The sequence below is a fragment of the Pipistrellus hanaki genome, assembly GCF_964339955.1.
Source record: "Pipistrellus hanaki genome assembly, chromosome: 1".
Classification (NCBI taxonomy): domain Eukaryota; kingdom Metazoa; phylum Chordata; class Mammalia; order Chiroptera; family Vespertilionidae; genus Pipistrellus; species Pipistrellus hanaki.
The window spans coordinates 32,092,097-32,105,779 of record NC_140503.1 but is presented as its reverse complement, the minus strand read 5'-3'; the positions used below and the strand labels follow the sequence as shown (position 1 = coordinate 32,105,779).

Below are 13,683 nucleotides of genomic sequence, written 5' to 3'. Positions count from 1 at the left end.
TTGTACTCCAGTTCCTTACCCTCTTATTAAATGGGGTAATTATTTTTACCTTTGTGTAGAGCTTTATGTTGCTGTGATCGTGAAAAATCTTAATTATATCTCTTGAAGTTTATTTGAAAGCAAAACTTAGTATTTCCTACTACGTAAGACCTTCCCTTAACAGCTAAGAAGAATGAGTCTACTTAGAATTCCAAAACTGAATTTAATACATTAGCTAAGACTTCATAAACACTATATCCTTAAATAAAAGGAAAAATGATGATGGTTAATATTACAGAGTCTGCAGAAAAAGCGAAACAGAAAAATGAGCAGACATTTATTTTTTTAAATTAACCTTTCAGTACTATCTGAATCTTTTCTTGGATTTGCTTATTTTTCTAGGCATTTCCAAGCTGACTAAATTAACCCGCCTCAGCATGAACAATAATCTTCTCACTGGTTTGGAAAAGCATACCTTTGATAACGTGCTTCATCTTCACTCCCTTTCTCTTGAGAACAACAGAATCACTTCACTGAGTGGCTTACAAAAAGCTTTTACTCTAATTGAGCTATACATAAGCAATAACTATGTTGCTCTCAATCAGGAGATCTACAACTTAAAGGTGACTACCTGGGGTAATGTTTTTGTCTTTAAAAATATTGTTCCTTTGTACTATGAAAGCAACTCATGTTCCCTGTACTTCATGGGTAAATTTTTTTAGTGCTCAGATAAAATAACCCATTCCTCCTAACTCAGTATTTCTAAGGATTTCCCAACCTGGATAGAGAGTAAGATTCTTTAACATTTCCTGTTCTCAGAGCAATTCTTAATTATCTCTCACTTACGTACTGGTTTCTATTGGTAGCTCTGTCTTTCTGGTCAACCTTGCCTTAGTTTTGTTCTCTTTAGTTCTCCCAAGTTATTGTATAATAGGGTTTACTGAAAGTTTGAATAAAGTGGGAGTTTACCACAGCACAGAATAGGAATTAATCTCACATGTAATGTGTGATTTGTTTATAAAGTTCAATGGCCGTTTCCTACCACTGGAACTCTCACCTTGGTCCCTTTTCTTTTGCTAATACCATATTTCTAGGACTTTACATCCTAACAAAAATGTAGGTCCATTTCCCATCTTCCCTCAAGTTCAGATTTCTCCCCATCTTATTCCCCAATATAAATAGTTCTTCTAACGCTTGCAGAGGCAACCTAATCAACAATAGCAGCAACAAAATATACCATTTTACATTATGATACAAAATGGTTTCACTCCCTCTAACCTTAACCTCTTCCAGCCATATCCACTCAGGACCCTTTCTTCACAAGGGCACATTAAAACGTCTTGTCTGATAAAAATAAAAAAAAATAAAAAAAAATAAAAAAAAGCACATTTTCCTTAAAATGAATTCTGCCACACTCTCAGAAGGTAAGAGCACTTTAGTTTTATCTCTCATCAGAAGGCAGTGTTCTCCATCCCAGTTATATCTCTATGCACATATACATACTATTTAATAGGCCATTGTTCCATAAACAAAGTATACTCTTTTAAACTTCCCTCCAAATTATTATTACTGATAGATGATTCATTTAGCACCAGCATTCAAAAATGGATTCTGATAATATTGTACAAAATTGGACCCTAATGGTCTGACTGGGTAACACTTGTACTAAAAAGTATACTAAAAATCACTCAAATCACTATAAGATGATAAGGTAATTCAAATATTAAAATTCAAGGATAAACTCTTAAGGGAAAAACATTGAGATATATATAACTTTAAATGTATGTATTTTTATTTCCCAGAATTTGTGCAACTTGGTCATTTTAAATGTGTATGGAAACATTATTGTATGGAATCAAGAAAATTACCGGCTTTTTGTAATATTTCATCTTCCAGAACTGAAAGCTTTGGATGGAATCTCAATTGTAAGTTGTTTTATGACTCAGCTTTTGGTCCATATGGAATATATGAATATTCACATATCCATAGGCCATAATCATATTTAACATTCTTTATCTCTAACTTACTCTGCTTATTAACATCTAGGTTTCCAAAACACATTATGGACCTGGGTTTCCAAATTTTTTCCTCTGGCCAATTCTCTCCCCCCGCACCTTTTATTAGATGTATTGGGGTGGCACTGGTTAACAAAACTATACAGGTATCAAGAGCTCAGCTGTACAGTGCATCATCTGTACACTGTGTTGTGTGTTCATCCTCCTCCTCTGGCCAATTCTAATAATCTGAATTGAGGTGGCAGGGAAGCAAAGATGCTGCCTACATTTGCACCCACTAATTCAATGCCTTAGAAATAAACAGCACAATTTTATGGAACAGGAGAGAAAAAAACCGCTCTGGAACCCTACCAAAAAAAAAAAAAATGCTCTGGAGTCCTACCAAAAAGCTGTTCTGGAGTCCTACCAAAATAGCTCCCTATTTCCTGGAAAATAGTTATTATATTTAAGAAAATATATTTAAACCAACAAATGATATGTTATCATTACCAGTAAATGAACCAACAAATGATATGTCAACATTACCAGTAAACTATAAAGAAAAATAAGACAGGACTAAATATGAAAGCAATATTTAGAAACTTAAATTCTATAACAACTAAGTTAATACAGGGCTCCTAGGTAACACTGCCTAGCCCCTGCCAAACAATAAAATTCATCAAATCTTCTAGAAAATTGATAGTTCATGACTGTTTGGGACTCTGAGGTGCTCTGAGAAGATTGCTAATTCTGGTCTTGCTGCTCTTTGTGGTCACAAGACTAGGAAAGGAGAAGCCAATTAATCAGAAAACTTTTAGACAAGAATAGGTTTTACTCCCTCCAAACACCACAAAATAAATCATGGCCCCAAACAGAATGGGAACAAGGAGAAAAGCCTTGAAGCCCGACCCGGTTTGGCTCAGTGGCCACGTCATCTATTCCTCAAAATAGGAAATCAAAAACATTCTCCCCCAACACAAACAAATTCTATAAAATCTCCTACGGGGTTTTATTTAGGTATTGGCTTTCGCTGGGGGATGTTTTAAAAGTAGACTTAGGAAACGTATGTGCTCTAATGATGGTGGCGAAGATCTTATCCTTCCTATCTCTCTGTGCCCTCATTGCAGGATCACGTGAGAAAGTGCTTTTAGAAGGAAGTGTGGGAAAACTTTTTCCCCCAAGGAAAAGTTACCCTCCGCTCACTGACAATAAGTGTTGTTTAACTATTTTTCCTTTCACTTTGACTACCTAAAAGTTCAGGGTCAAATTATGGTTCAATAACAGAAAACCCTGGATTTATGATCTATCTGTTTCTACCCCCAGTTTTTAATCTATTTTGATTTAGATCATTCTTGGTCCCCATCTCCATTATTTATTATTTTCATTTTACTGTTGAATTGTATGTGCTTCCTGTAAGCTGCCACAAATTCTTTGTGGGGTGAGGTAGAGAATAAATATATGAATTAATAATGGAACATGAAGACCAGACTGAATAATTTAGACTTTAATTGAGGCATAATGGAAGGGCATTAAAGATTGAATAGGGAAGTAACATATTCAAAACTATATATTAGGAACTTTAATCTAACAGAAGTGTTTACAGTAATAAATGAGAGACCAATATGGGGCTATTAGAACAGTCTACATGTGAGGTATGGAGAACCCGAGTCAAGGGGAGTTGACTTTAAATGGAGAGCTGAAAGGTATGAGAAATACTGGGGAGAAGTGACAGAATTTAGCAATCAATTGGCTTGAAGGACAATGAAGGGAAAGAGTAAAAGATGTCTACAAGGTTTGAGTCTATACCAGTACGAGATATTATAACAGGAATATGAATATAAGAAGAAAAGCACTTTTCAGAAATAAGATTATTAATGTTGAACACACTAACTTTTATATGATAGTGGATCATCTGACTGGAGAGGCCAGGCAAGCAGTTGAAAACACAGGACTAATTTTAAATATGGAAATTAGATTTATATTTGTTTAGATTTGGAAGTAATTTGAAGAAAGTTGATAGTTAAACCAAAAGCATATGTAAGATGGTCTAAATTAAGAGAGCAGAGAAAGTAAATAAATCCAAGTGAGGCTTTAAAACTTCCATTGAGGAAATTTACAGAGGAAAAGAAGCCATAAAAAGTATATGCCCAGGGAGATAGAAGAGCAATATAATTCCAGATTTTTTTTTTTTTTTTTTTTTTTGTTAATCCTCACCCAAGGATATTTTTCCATTGACTCTTTTTTTTTTTTTTTTTTTTTTTTTTTTTAAGAGAGAGTGGAAGGGAGGAGAGACAGAGAGAGAAACACATCAATAGGTTGTTTTCTATATATGTGGCAAAATCCAGTCTGCATATGCCTTTGACCAGAATCGAACCCTGAACCGTCTGTCCACTGAGCCAAACCAGGTAGGGCTTCAAGGCCTTTCTCCTTGCTCCCATTCTGTTTGGGGCCATAGTTAATTTTGTAGTATTTGGAGGGAGTAAACCCATTCTTGTCTAAAAGTTTTCTGATTAATTGATGTCCCCTTTCTTAGTCTTGTGACCACAGAGAGCAGGCTTTTTGTGGATTTTTTGGTTTTTTTCTTATTGGCATTTTTGGATTTCTGGCTTCTCCAACATACATGAGGAAAAATGAAAACCCAGGTCTAAAGGGAAAATTCACTTCTGTGTATTTCCTTTACTCTTCCATCACTATCACACTCACAACACTTACCAGCTATGTTCGGGGGTCTTCCTCCAGGGGAATCTACAACTTGTCCATCTGGAGTCTCTCTTTTGCTGGCAGACAGAACAGTATCATTGGCATTCTGTGTCTCATATTAGGTCCATCTCTGCATTACTATAGACCCCCCAATTTTCACCTATTTCATAGGCCCACATGGCCACCTTAACTAAGCATAGGGTGATATCTGCTTGTCAATTCCAATTAATTTCCAAACTTAGAAGTTCTAACAGGTATTAACATGGCCTACTTTAATGTACCCTTCAAATTTCCATAGGGCCATGCCCCATATGGGCATCCCTTTAATAGGCCAGGCTTCCATTGCCCTCCTGCCTGATCATATGGCTTAGCTAGGAACATTGGATGAAGACTATATATATATATATATATATATATATATATATATATATATATATATATATATATATTATAAATAGCAAAACACATCAGGGAACTCACCACAATGTCATTTCTGAAGTCCCAAGGTACCTGGTGGCTGGTCTATTTTCTTCCCTTCAGTCTCCTTCTTTATTTTATACTAGAGGCCTGGTGCATGAAATTCATGCATGGGTAGGGTGCCTAGGCATGGCTGGCATTCAGGGCCAATCTGGTTCCTCTCAGCCTCCCCGCCACCTCTTTCTTCTTTCCTTCACTCCCTGAGTGCCCCTGGTCCACCTCCATGTTCTGCACCACCCCCTAGTGGTCAGTACACATCATAGTAATCAATCGAACTTCCCATCTCCCAGTTGAACTCCCAAGGAGACAATTTGCATATTAGCCTTTTATTATATAGGAGGATACCATGTGCAGGGGTTTTAGTTGTATTCAATCGGAGGAATAGAGAGAAATGAGTCCACTTTATTTTGACCTGGAACCAAAGAAAGAATGTCATTTAGTCATCTGTAGGGGAAGACATTGCTTTCTAAATGTTCTCATATATAGGACCCACCAGAGACTGAGTGTGCAAAAGATTTGTTTGGTGGCAGACTAACTTCTGACATGATTGCAGAACGACAAGGACATTCAAACTTCACCCAAATGCAAGAATTAAATTGGACTGCATCATCCATCAGGTAAAAATATTTTATTATATGTTTTTTGTATAATTAAACATGTAATTATTATCAGTTTCTAAGGTTTATAATTTATACATCTACCCAAATATAACTTATAATTCAGAAAATTATCTACCTTACTTCAAAATCTATGCTAACTTTGTCACCCTTTGAAATATTCTTATAATTTTTATCATCACACACTATGGTTAAAAATGTCATTAATCTCTTTCTAAGACCTTATATTTCTCTTTTCTTTTACAACCAAGCTTTTAAAAGTTAGAATAAACTAAGTTTACTTGTCACATCATACCACCCTAATTAATGCAATCCAGTTTCATTCCTCTAACACTATTCTTATGAATGTTACCACTGTCTTCATGGTTAATAAATCCTTTTATTGCCTCTCCTTTTTCCTTATTCTGCACTAATCACACACAGAATAAGGAAAAAAGAAAGGCAATAAAAGGATTTAGTTTATGATAATGATCCCCAACTTTTGCCTAAACCTAGGCTCCACACTTGAATATTCAATTGCTTTCTAGATAGCATCTAGTAAATAACATCCATGTTTTGTTGCCCATGCCAAAAATCTAAGAGTTACTTCTCTCTCTCCTTTGTCCTTCATTTTTAATTAATCACCATGTTCTATTGAGTCTATGTCTAAATATGTCTCATAATTACCCTCTTTTTTCCAAAGTCACTGCCATTAGCCTAGGTTGGGAAAGAAACAATTTTAGAAACTTTCTTGACCTTTTTTATTGCCATATATAACCTTCCCTGCAAGTCCATCTACAATCCATACCATCTTTTAAGATGCAAGGTTTATCAGAACACTTCCTTTGTTAACATTGTTCAGTGGCTTTCCATTGTCTACATAATAAAATTTAAAGTCCCATTGTACAACATAGAAAACCCTTTAATTACCTGCTTATTTTTATCTCTTAATAATCCTTACCTTTATTGCCCTATAACTCTTTATGCTCCAGAAATTCTAAATTATTATAATTCTTCAATCTCAATCATAAGATGATGTGTCATGTTTCTGCCTTTGCTTATGCCTGTTCCATTGCCTAGAACTTTTTCTTTTCTAATTTGCCTAACAAATGCCTATAAATTCTTAAAGTCTCATTTTAAGACTGTTCTCCCCTGCAAAGAAATTCCTGACTTTCCCAAATATGTTTTTCTTTTCCTAAAAGGCCATTACAACTAACTATTACAGCAATTTTTCTTCTTCTGCATCCCACTCCTTCAGGGCAGAGACAATATCTTTTGTAACCTTTTCTGACATGTAGTCTGCACTTAGGAAATAGTAATGAAAATATGTTGAGTGAATAAAAGTATGTCATAATTATATTTTCAGGGGTTAGAGTTTGTTTAAAGAAATGGGCAGCACATTTAGCTTTATACTCTTTCTCACAACTCAAAGGAAGGTAGAAGAGTTGTAAAGCATTCTGTTTAATTACCGAAATGTTCTTACAAAGTGGAATGCAATAAAAATTTTCAGATTTCACAAAAATCCTGCTATCAAAGACTTCACTTGCTTTCACCTTTTCTTTTCCATTCCTAACCCCTTCCTGGCATTTCAGAAATCACCTATTTCACTCATATCCTCTGCAGTTTATAATCTGAAAATCTTATGATTTACCATATCACCTTCACTATGATTTAATGAACATGTGAATTTATAAAGAAACTGAAGATGTTAATTGTTTAAAGTTTCTTTTATGATAGTGTTATAATAGACATTTTTTAAAGCAATGAAATTCTATGTCATTTTTTTACATATGTGCTCCTCCAAAAAATGTAGTTATCTCGCCGAAACCGGTTTGGCTCAGTGGTAGAGCGTTGGTCTGCGGACTGAAAGGTCCCAGGTTCGATTCTGGTCAAGGACATGTACATTGGTTGCGAGCACATCCCCGGTAGGGGGTGTGCAGGAGGCGGCTGGTCGATGTTTCTCTCTCATCGACGTTTCTGGCTCTCTATCTCTCTCCCTTCCTCTCTGTAAAAAATCAATAAAATATATTTTAAAAAATGTATGTATATCATCACTTGATCCATAAATTTTACATGAAGACAATTCTTTTTATAGCATTTGTCAGATGAGATTTTTGAAAATGCTTTTTGTGTTGTACATGAGGGATTCACCTAAATAATTTTCCTACTAAAATTGTAACTATATTTACTTTGTCTAAATTCAGAACTGTGGATTTGATTCCAATTGACCAATTTAGAAATGTGTGTAATGTGAACCTACAGAACAATAATCTTACCTCATTCAGTGGATTAATCTATCTGCCTAATGTGAAGGTAAATCACAAATTTTCTTTCAAAGTTTTCAGTAAAAGCTGTAATCTTCTTTATTTTGGATTAGAAGGTATTTTCATGTTATTAAAGAAAAACAATTCCTAAAGTGTTTTTTTTTTTTTCACCAAACAAGAAAAGCATTACCTTCCAAAGTTATTTTGGTTGACCTCAGTTTTATGTGATTGTCTTATAAGCAGTAAATCTTACTCAGAGTAGGAGATGGGGGTGAAGGCTGCCTCTATAGAGTGTGCTATGAAGTCGGAGGACACTGCAGTTCTCAAAGCAGCCTCGTGGCCTCCAGGCCTATAGCTTGACTGAGCCATTTTATAGTCTTTTAAACACAGGGAAAACAGCAATCTCTCCAACTAAACAGTTATTTCATCTAAATCAGGCTTGGAGAAATCAGTGTAGACTGAGAAAGTTAAACAGCTCTCTTTTGTCTCCATTATTTTATTTAAAATGTCATTTCCCAGAATGTCGAATAATTTTTTAAAAAATTCAAAGCCAAATCCAGACAATTTGCAATATAAAAATTTGTAATTTTAACAATGATATCATTAAATTATGTTGTACAGTCCAACCATTTTAATAGCTTTTGAGATGTTAATTCAAACATATATGTCAGCATTTGTTTTTTAAAACCTGATTAATAAGATATTCTTTTGATAGGTCTTATGCCTCAACTATAATCATATTGAATCAATCATACCCAGACTAAAGCCTCAGAATCACTTGTCCAACAGACAAGTACTCTACCAAAAAGTGTCTTCAAGTGGGTATGGGCAGCAAGGAACATCAAAAATAAACAGGTACTTTTATTTTTACAATTATAAATAAATTTTGTTGGGAATTTAAAAAGCAATTAAGTCACATTAATGATAGCAGCAACATACATTTAGCTTATTTTAATACTTATTTAATAGCTACATGCCAAAGATGAACTTCACAAGTTAAAAGGTACTCAAAATACTCCTTTGTCATTAAGTTTTCTTTGCTCCCTCCATTTCACACTCATATTGTAAAAAAAGAAAATGAAAAAAACCTTGGATGTTTAATGGCTTTGTGTGTATGTGTGTGTGTGTGTGTGCGTGTGTTTTAATTTATATATAATTCACATATAACATTCACCCTCTATGTATAATTCAGTGATTATTTTAGTATATTCACAAAGTTGCAACCATCTAATTCCAGAATATTTTCATCTCCCTATAAAAGAACACCTAACCTAAAAGCATAGGCTTAGGTTTCTTTTGTTTTGTCTTTGTTTCTAAATTATCTGGTTACTTAATGCCCCAGCATCAATGGAAACGGTAGATTATGAAGAAGTTGCGAACATACCTCCCATCTTCCTACACATTTTTGGGAGAACATAAATATAAATATATATTATATAAATTTTACCTTTTTCTATAACTTCATATAACTATAATCATACAGTAAGTAGTCTTTTGTGTCTGGTTTATTTTGCTTAGCATAATTCTTTTGAGATTTATCTTTTGTTGCAAGTGTCAGTGATTCATTTTTATTATTGAGTAGATTTCATTGTACAGATTATATGACAAGTTGTTTCCTCATTTATCATTGGTGAACATTTGGGTTGTCTCCATTTTGAAGCTATTTTGATTAAAGCTTCTATAAACATTTCATTTATACACATCCTTTATATTTAGAACTATTTATAGTAGTTTTTACAGCTTTCTTAAAGTACAGTTTACATATTATGTTCACTCATTTAAGTGTATGAGTTTTACTAAATTGGGGGGGCGGGCGGAAAAGATATATGTATTACTATATGTAATACTTTAAACAATAAAAAATATTAAAAAATAAATTTATAAAATTGTGCAACTATTATCACAATATAGTTTCAGAACATTTCCATCACATTTCAAAAGGATCCTTCAGGTCCATTTTCAGTTAATTCCTTGCCCCACCTCTAGCTCCAGGAAACCACTAATTTGTTTTCTATAGAGGTCTGTTTTCTAGACATTTCATATAAATGGAATCACATACTATATGGACTTTTACATCTGATGTCTTACATTTAGCGTAATGTTTTTGAGATTAATCCATATTATAGTGTATATTAGTAAGTGAACTTTTTATTGCTGAATATGTTGGGTATTCCATTGTACAGATATTTCACACTATGTTTATCCATTCATAAGTTGATGGACATTTGGGTTGTCCCCACTTTGGGGGTAGTATGAATAATACTGATATAAACATTTGTGTAGAAATATTTGTGTGCATTTATATTTTCATTTCTCTTAGGTAGACACCTAGGAGTGAAATTGATGTATTGTATAGTAATTTAATGTTTAACTTTTTAAGAAACTGCCAAACTATTTTCAAAATTGGTTGAACCATTTTGCATTATCAATAATACTTTATACAGATTCTAATTTCTCCATATCCTCCTCAGCACTTGCTATTGTCTGTATTTTTTATTACAGCCACTCTAGTGGTTTTCAAGTGCAATTTCATTATAGTTTTAATTTGCATTTTCCTCATGAGTAATGCTATTGAGCAGCTTATTAGCCATTATTATATCTCCTTTGGTGAACTATTTAAAACTTTTGCTTATATTTTAATTAGTCTGTTTGACTTTCTATTATTGAATTCTTTAAATATTCCAGATATAAGCCCATAATTAAATAAATTATTTACATGTGTGACTTTTTATTTTCTTAAATGGTGTCTTTAAAATTTTTTTTTATTTTGATAAAGTTCAAATTATCAACTTTTTCTCTTACACATAGGGATTTATGAACTCTTCCTAGAAACTCTTTGCCTAACCTAAGGTCACAAAGATTTTTCTCATTTTCTTCAATGTTTTATGTTTCTTTCTTCTTCTTTTTTTTTTTTAAATGTAATTATTGATGTTAGAGATAGAGGAAGGGAAAGGGAGAGAGAGAGATAGAAACATCAACACTGATCAGCTGCCTCCTGCAAGACCAGGAATCAAACTGGTGACCTCCTGGTGCATAGGTTGACATTCAATCACTGGGCCAAAGTCTTATGTTTAATCTCTTACATATAGGACTAAGAAGCATTTAATTTTTTGTGCATACTTTGAGGTAAAATGTGTGGTCTAAATTTATATTTTTGCATGTGGTTATCTATTTATTCCAGCTCTATTTAAAATACGATCCTTTCCCTATTGACTTTCCTCAGTACCTTTGTTGAAAAGCAATTGATGGATAAATGTAGTTTATGTCTAGACTCTTTGTTCTATTTCATTGATCTCTGTATCTGTCTTTTTACCAATACCAGATTGGTTTGGTTACTGCAGCTTATAATAAACTAGAGGCCCAGTGCACGAATTCATGTATGGGAGGAATCCCAAGGGAGGTATAGGGAGCCAAAATGTGATTGGCCCTCCAGGTGGGCAGTGGGATGTCTTTGCTGGCTGGGATCTGGATCCTTCCCTTTGACTTTCACGTTGGTTGTTGGGAGCCACCTGGCAGCTGCTTTTATATTTTTTCTTTTTTGTGGAGCATCTAGGAAGGGGAAGAGGCTGTGGTGCCTGAGACTGACTTTCAGGTGGCCAGTGGCACTGTTGGAATCCAGCAGGCAGCACTGGTTCATTGGTGCCTGGCCCATTCTCTGGAGATTGGACCTGCAGAACTACTGAGGGAGTAAGTAGCTGCCACCAGGCTGGTGGGCCACCTGGATGGGTTGGTCAGCTGAGTAGTGCTCCCTCTTGTGGGAGCACCCTGACCACCAGGCAGCTTCTACTCCTTGGTGATCAGTGCATGTCATAGAGACTGGTCAACGGAACGTTCCAGTTATTCTGATAGTTCAGTCGTAATGGTCACTTAGGATTTTATATATATAGATTTTGAAATCAAGAATTGTAAACCCTTCAACTTTGCTCTTTTTAAAGATTATTTTGGATATTCTGGGCTCATGGAATTTCCTTACAATTGTTAAGCTAAGATAGTTATTTTCTTTCTTTTTTTAAAAAAAAATAAATCTTTATTGTTTAGATTATTACAGTTGTTTTTCTTTTTTCTCCCCATTGCTCCCCTCCACCTGGTTCCCATCCTACCGTATGCCCTTACTCCCTCCCCCGCCCCCTTATTGTCCTCATCCAAAGGTGTAAGATTTTTGTCCAATCTCTTCCAGCATCCCACATGCCCTCCCCTCTAAGAATTGTCAGTCCACTCCCTTTCTATTCCCATGATTCTATTATATTCACCAGTTTATTCTGTTCTTCAGATTTTTTATTCACTTGATTTTTAGATTCACTTGTTGATAGATATGTATTTGTTGTCACTTTGTTGTTCATAATTTTTATCTTTACCTTTTCTTCTTCTTAGAGAATACCCTTAAGCATTTCATATAATACTGGTTTGGTGGTGATGAACTCCTTTAGCTTTTTCTTGTCTGTGAAGCTCTATATCTGACCTTCAATTCTAAATGATAGCTTTGCTTGGTAGAGTAATTTTGGTTGTAGGTTCTTGCTATTCATCACTTTGTATATTTCTTGCCACTTCCTTCTGGCCTGCATAGTTTCTGTTGAGAAATCAGCTGATGATCGTATGGGTGCTCCTTTGTAGGTAAGTAACTGTTTTTCTCTTGCAGATTTAAGATCCTTTCTTTGCTTTTGCCCTTGACATTTTAATTATGATGTGTCTTGATGTGGTCCTCTTTAGATTCCTTTTGTTTGGGTTCTCTGTGCTTCCTGGAATTATAAGTCTATTTTTTTCACCAGGTAGGAGAAGTTTTCTGTCATTATTTCTTCAAATAGGTTTTCAGTATCTTGCTCTCTCTCTTCTTCTGACATTCCCATAAGTCAGATGTTGGTACTCTTGAAGTTGTCCCAGAGGCTCTTTACACTATTTTCATATTTTTGGATTCTTTTCCTTTTTGATTTTCTGGTTGGGTGTTTTTTGCTTCCTCATATTTCAAATCATTTATTTGATTCTCTGGATCCTCTACTCTACTGTTGAATCCCTGTATATTATTTTTATTTTGTCAGTGTATGCTTAATTTCTGATTGGTCCTTTTTCATATTCTTGAGGAACTCACTAAATTTCTCAGAGGTTTCTAGAAGATTCTTGAGTTACCTTATAACCGTGGTTTTGAACTCTATATCCAGGAGTTTGCTTTCATACCTTTCTTTCATTTGTGAATTGTTTCTTTGTCTCCACATTTTGGCTGCTTCCCTGTGTTTGTTTCTATGTAGTGGGTAGCTGCTAAGTCTCTTAGTTAATAGAGTGGCCTTGTGTGGTTGGTGTCCTATAAGGCCCAGTGGCTCAGTCTCCCCAGTTACCTGAGGTAGACGCTTTTGGTGCATCCCTTTGTGGGCTGTGTGCACAGTTTTGTTGTATTTAACCCTTGATTGCTGTTGGTATCACTGGGAGGAGTTGACCTCCAGGCCAGTTGGCTGTGATGACCAGCTATGTCTATACTGGAATATCTGTTGCATAGGAAACACCCTTATGGTGCAGGACTTGCTTCAGTAGAGCTTTGGTGCTAACTGAGTCTGTCCCTTGAGTGTGTCTCTTATGGATGTGAAAGTTGTAATCCACTTTGGTCTCACTCTGACCATTGGTTACACTGGCTCTTGGGTCTCCAAAGAGGTGCAAGATCAGTCACTGTCTTGAGCCACCCAGCAG

General features: G+C 35.0%; 1 protein-coding gene across 1 annotated transcript in view; it reads left to right on the top strand.

The window, feature by feature from the left end:
- LRRC9 (leucine rich repeat containing 9) overlaps positions 1–13,683 on the top strand; it is a gene marked incomplete at its 5' end in the record, with an annotated part of 83,696 nt that overhangs the window by 49,438 nt on the left and 20,575 nt on the right. The window contains 5 exons of the mRNA XM_084905347.1: positions 382–602; positions 1,782–1,904; positions 5,637–5,767; positions 7,951–8,059; positions 8,726–8,865. Of these exons, the coding sequence (XP_084761473.1) occupies positions 382–602; positions 1,782–1,904; positions 5,637–5,767; positions 7,951–8,059; positions 8,726–8,865 (724 nt within the window). The remainder of the gene's footprint in view (positions 1–381; positions 603–1,781; positions 1,905–5,636; positions 5,768–7,950; positions 8,060–8,725; positions 8,866–13,683) is intronic.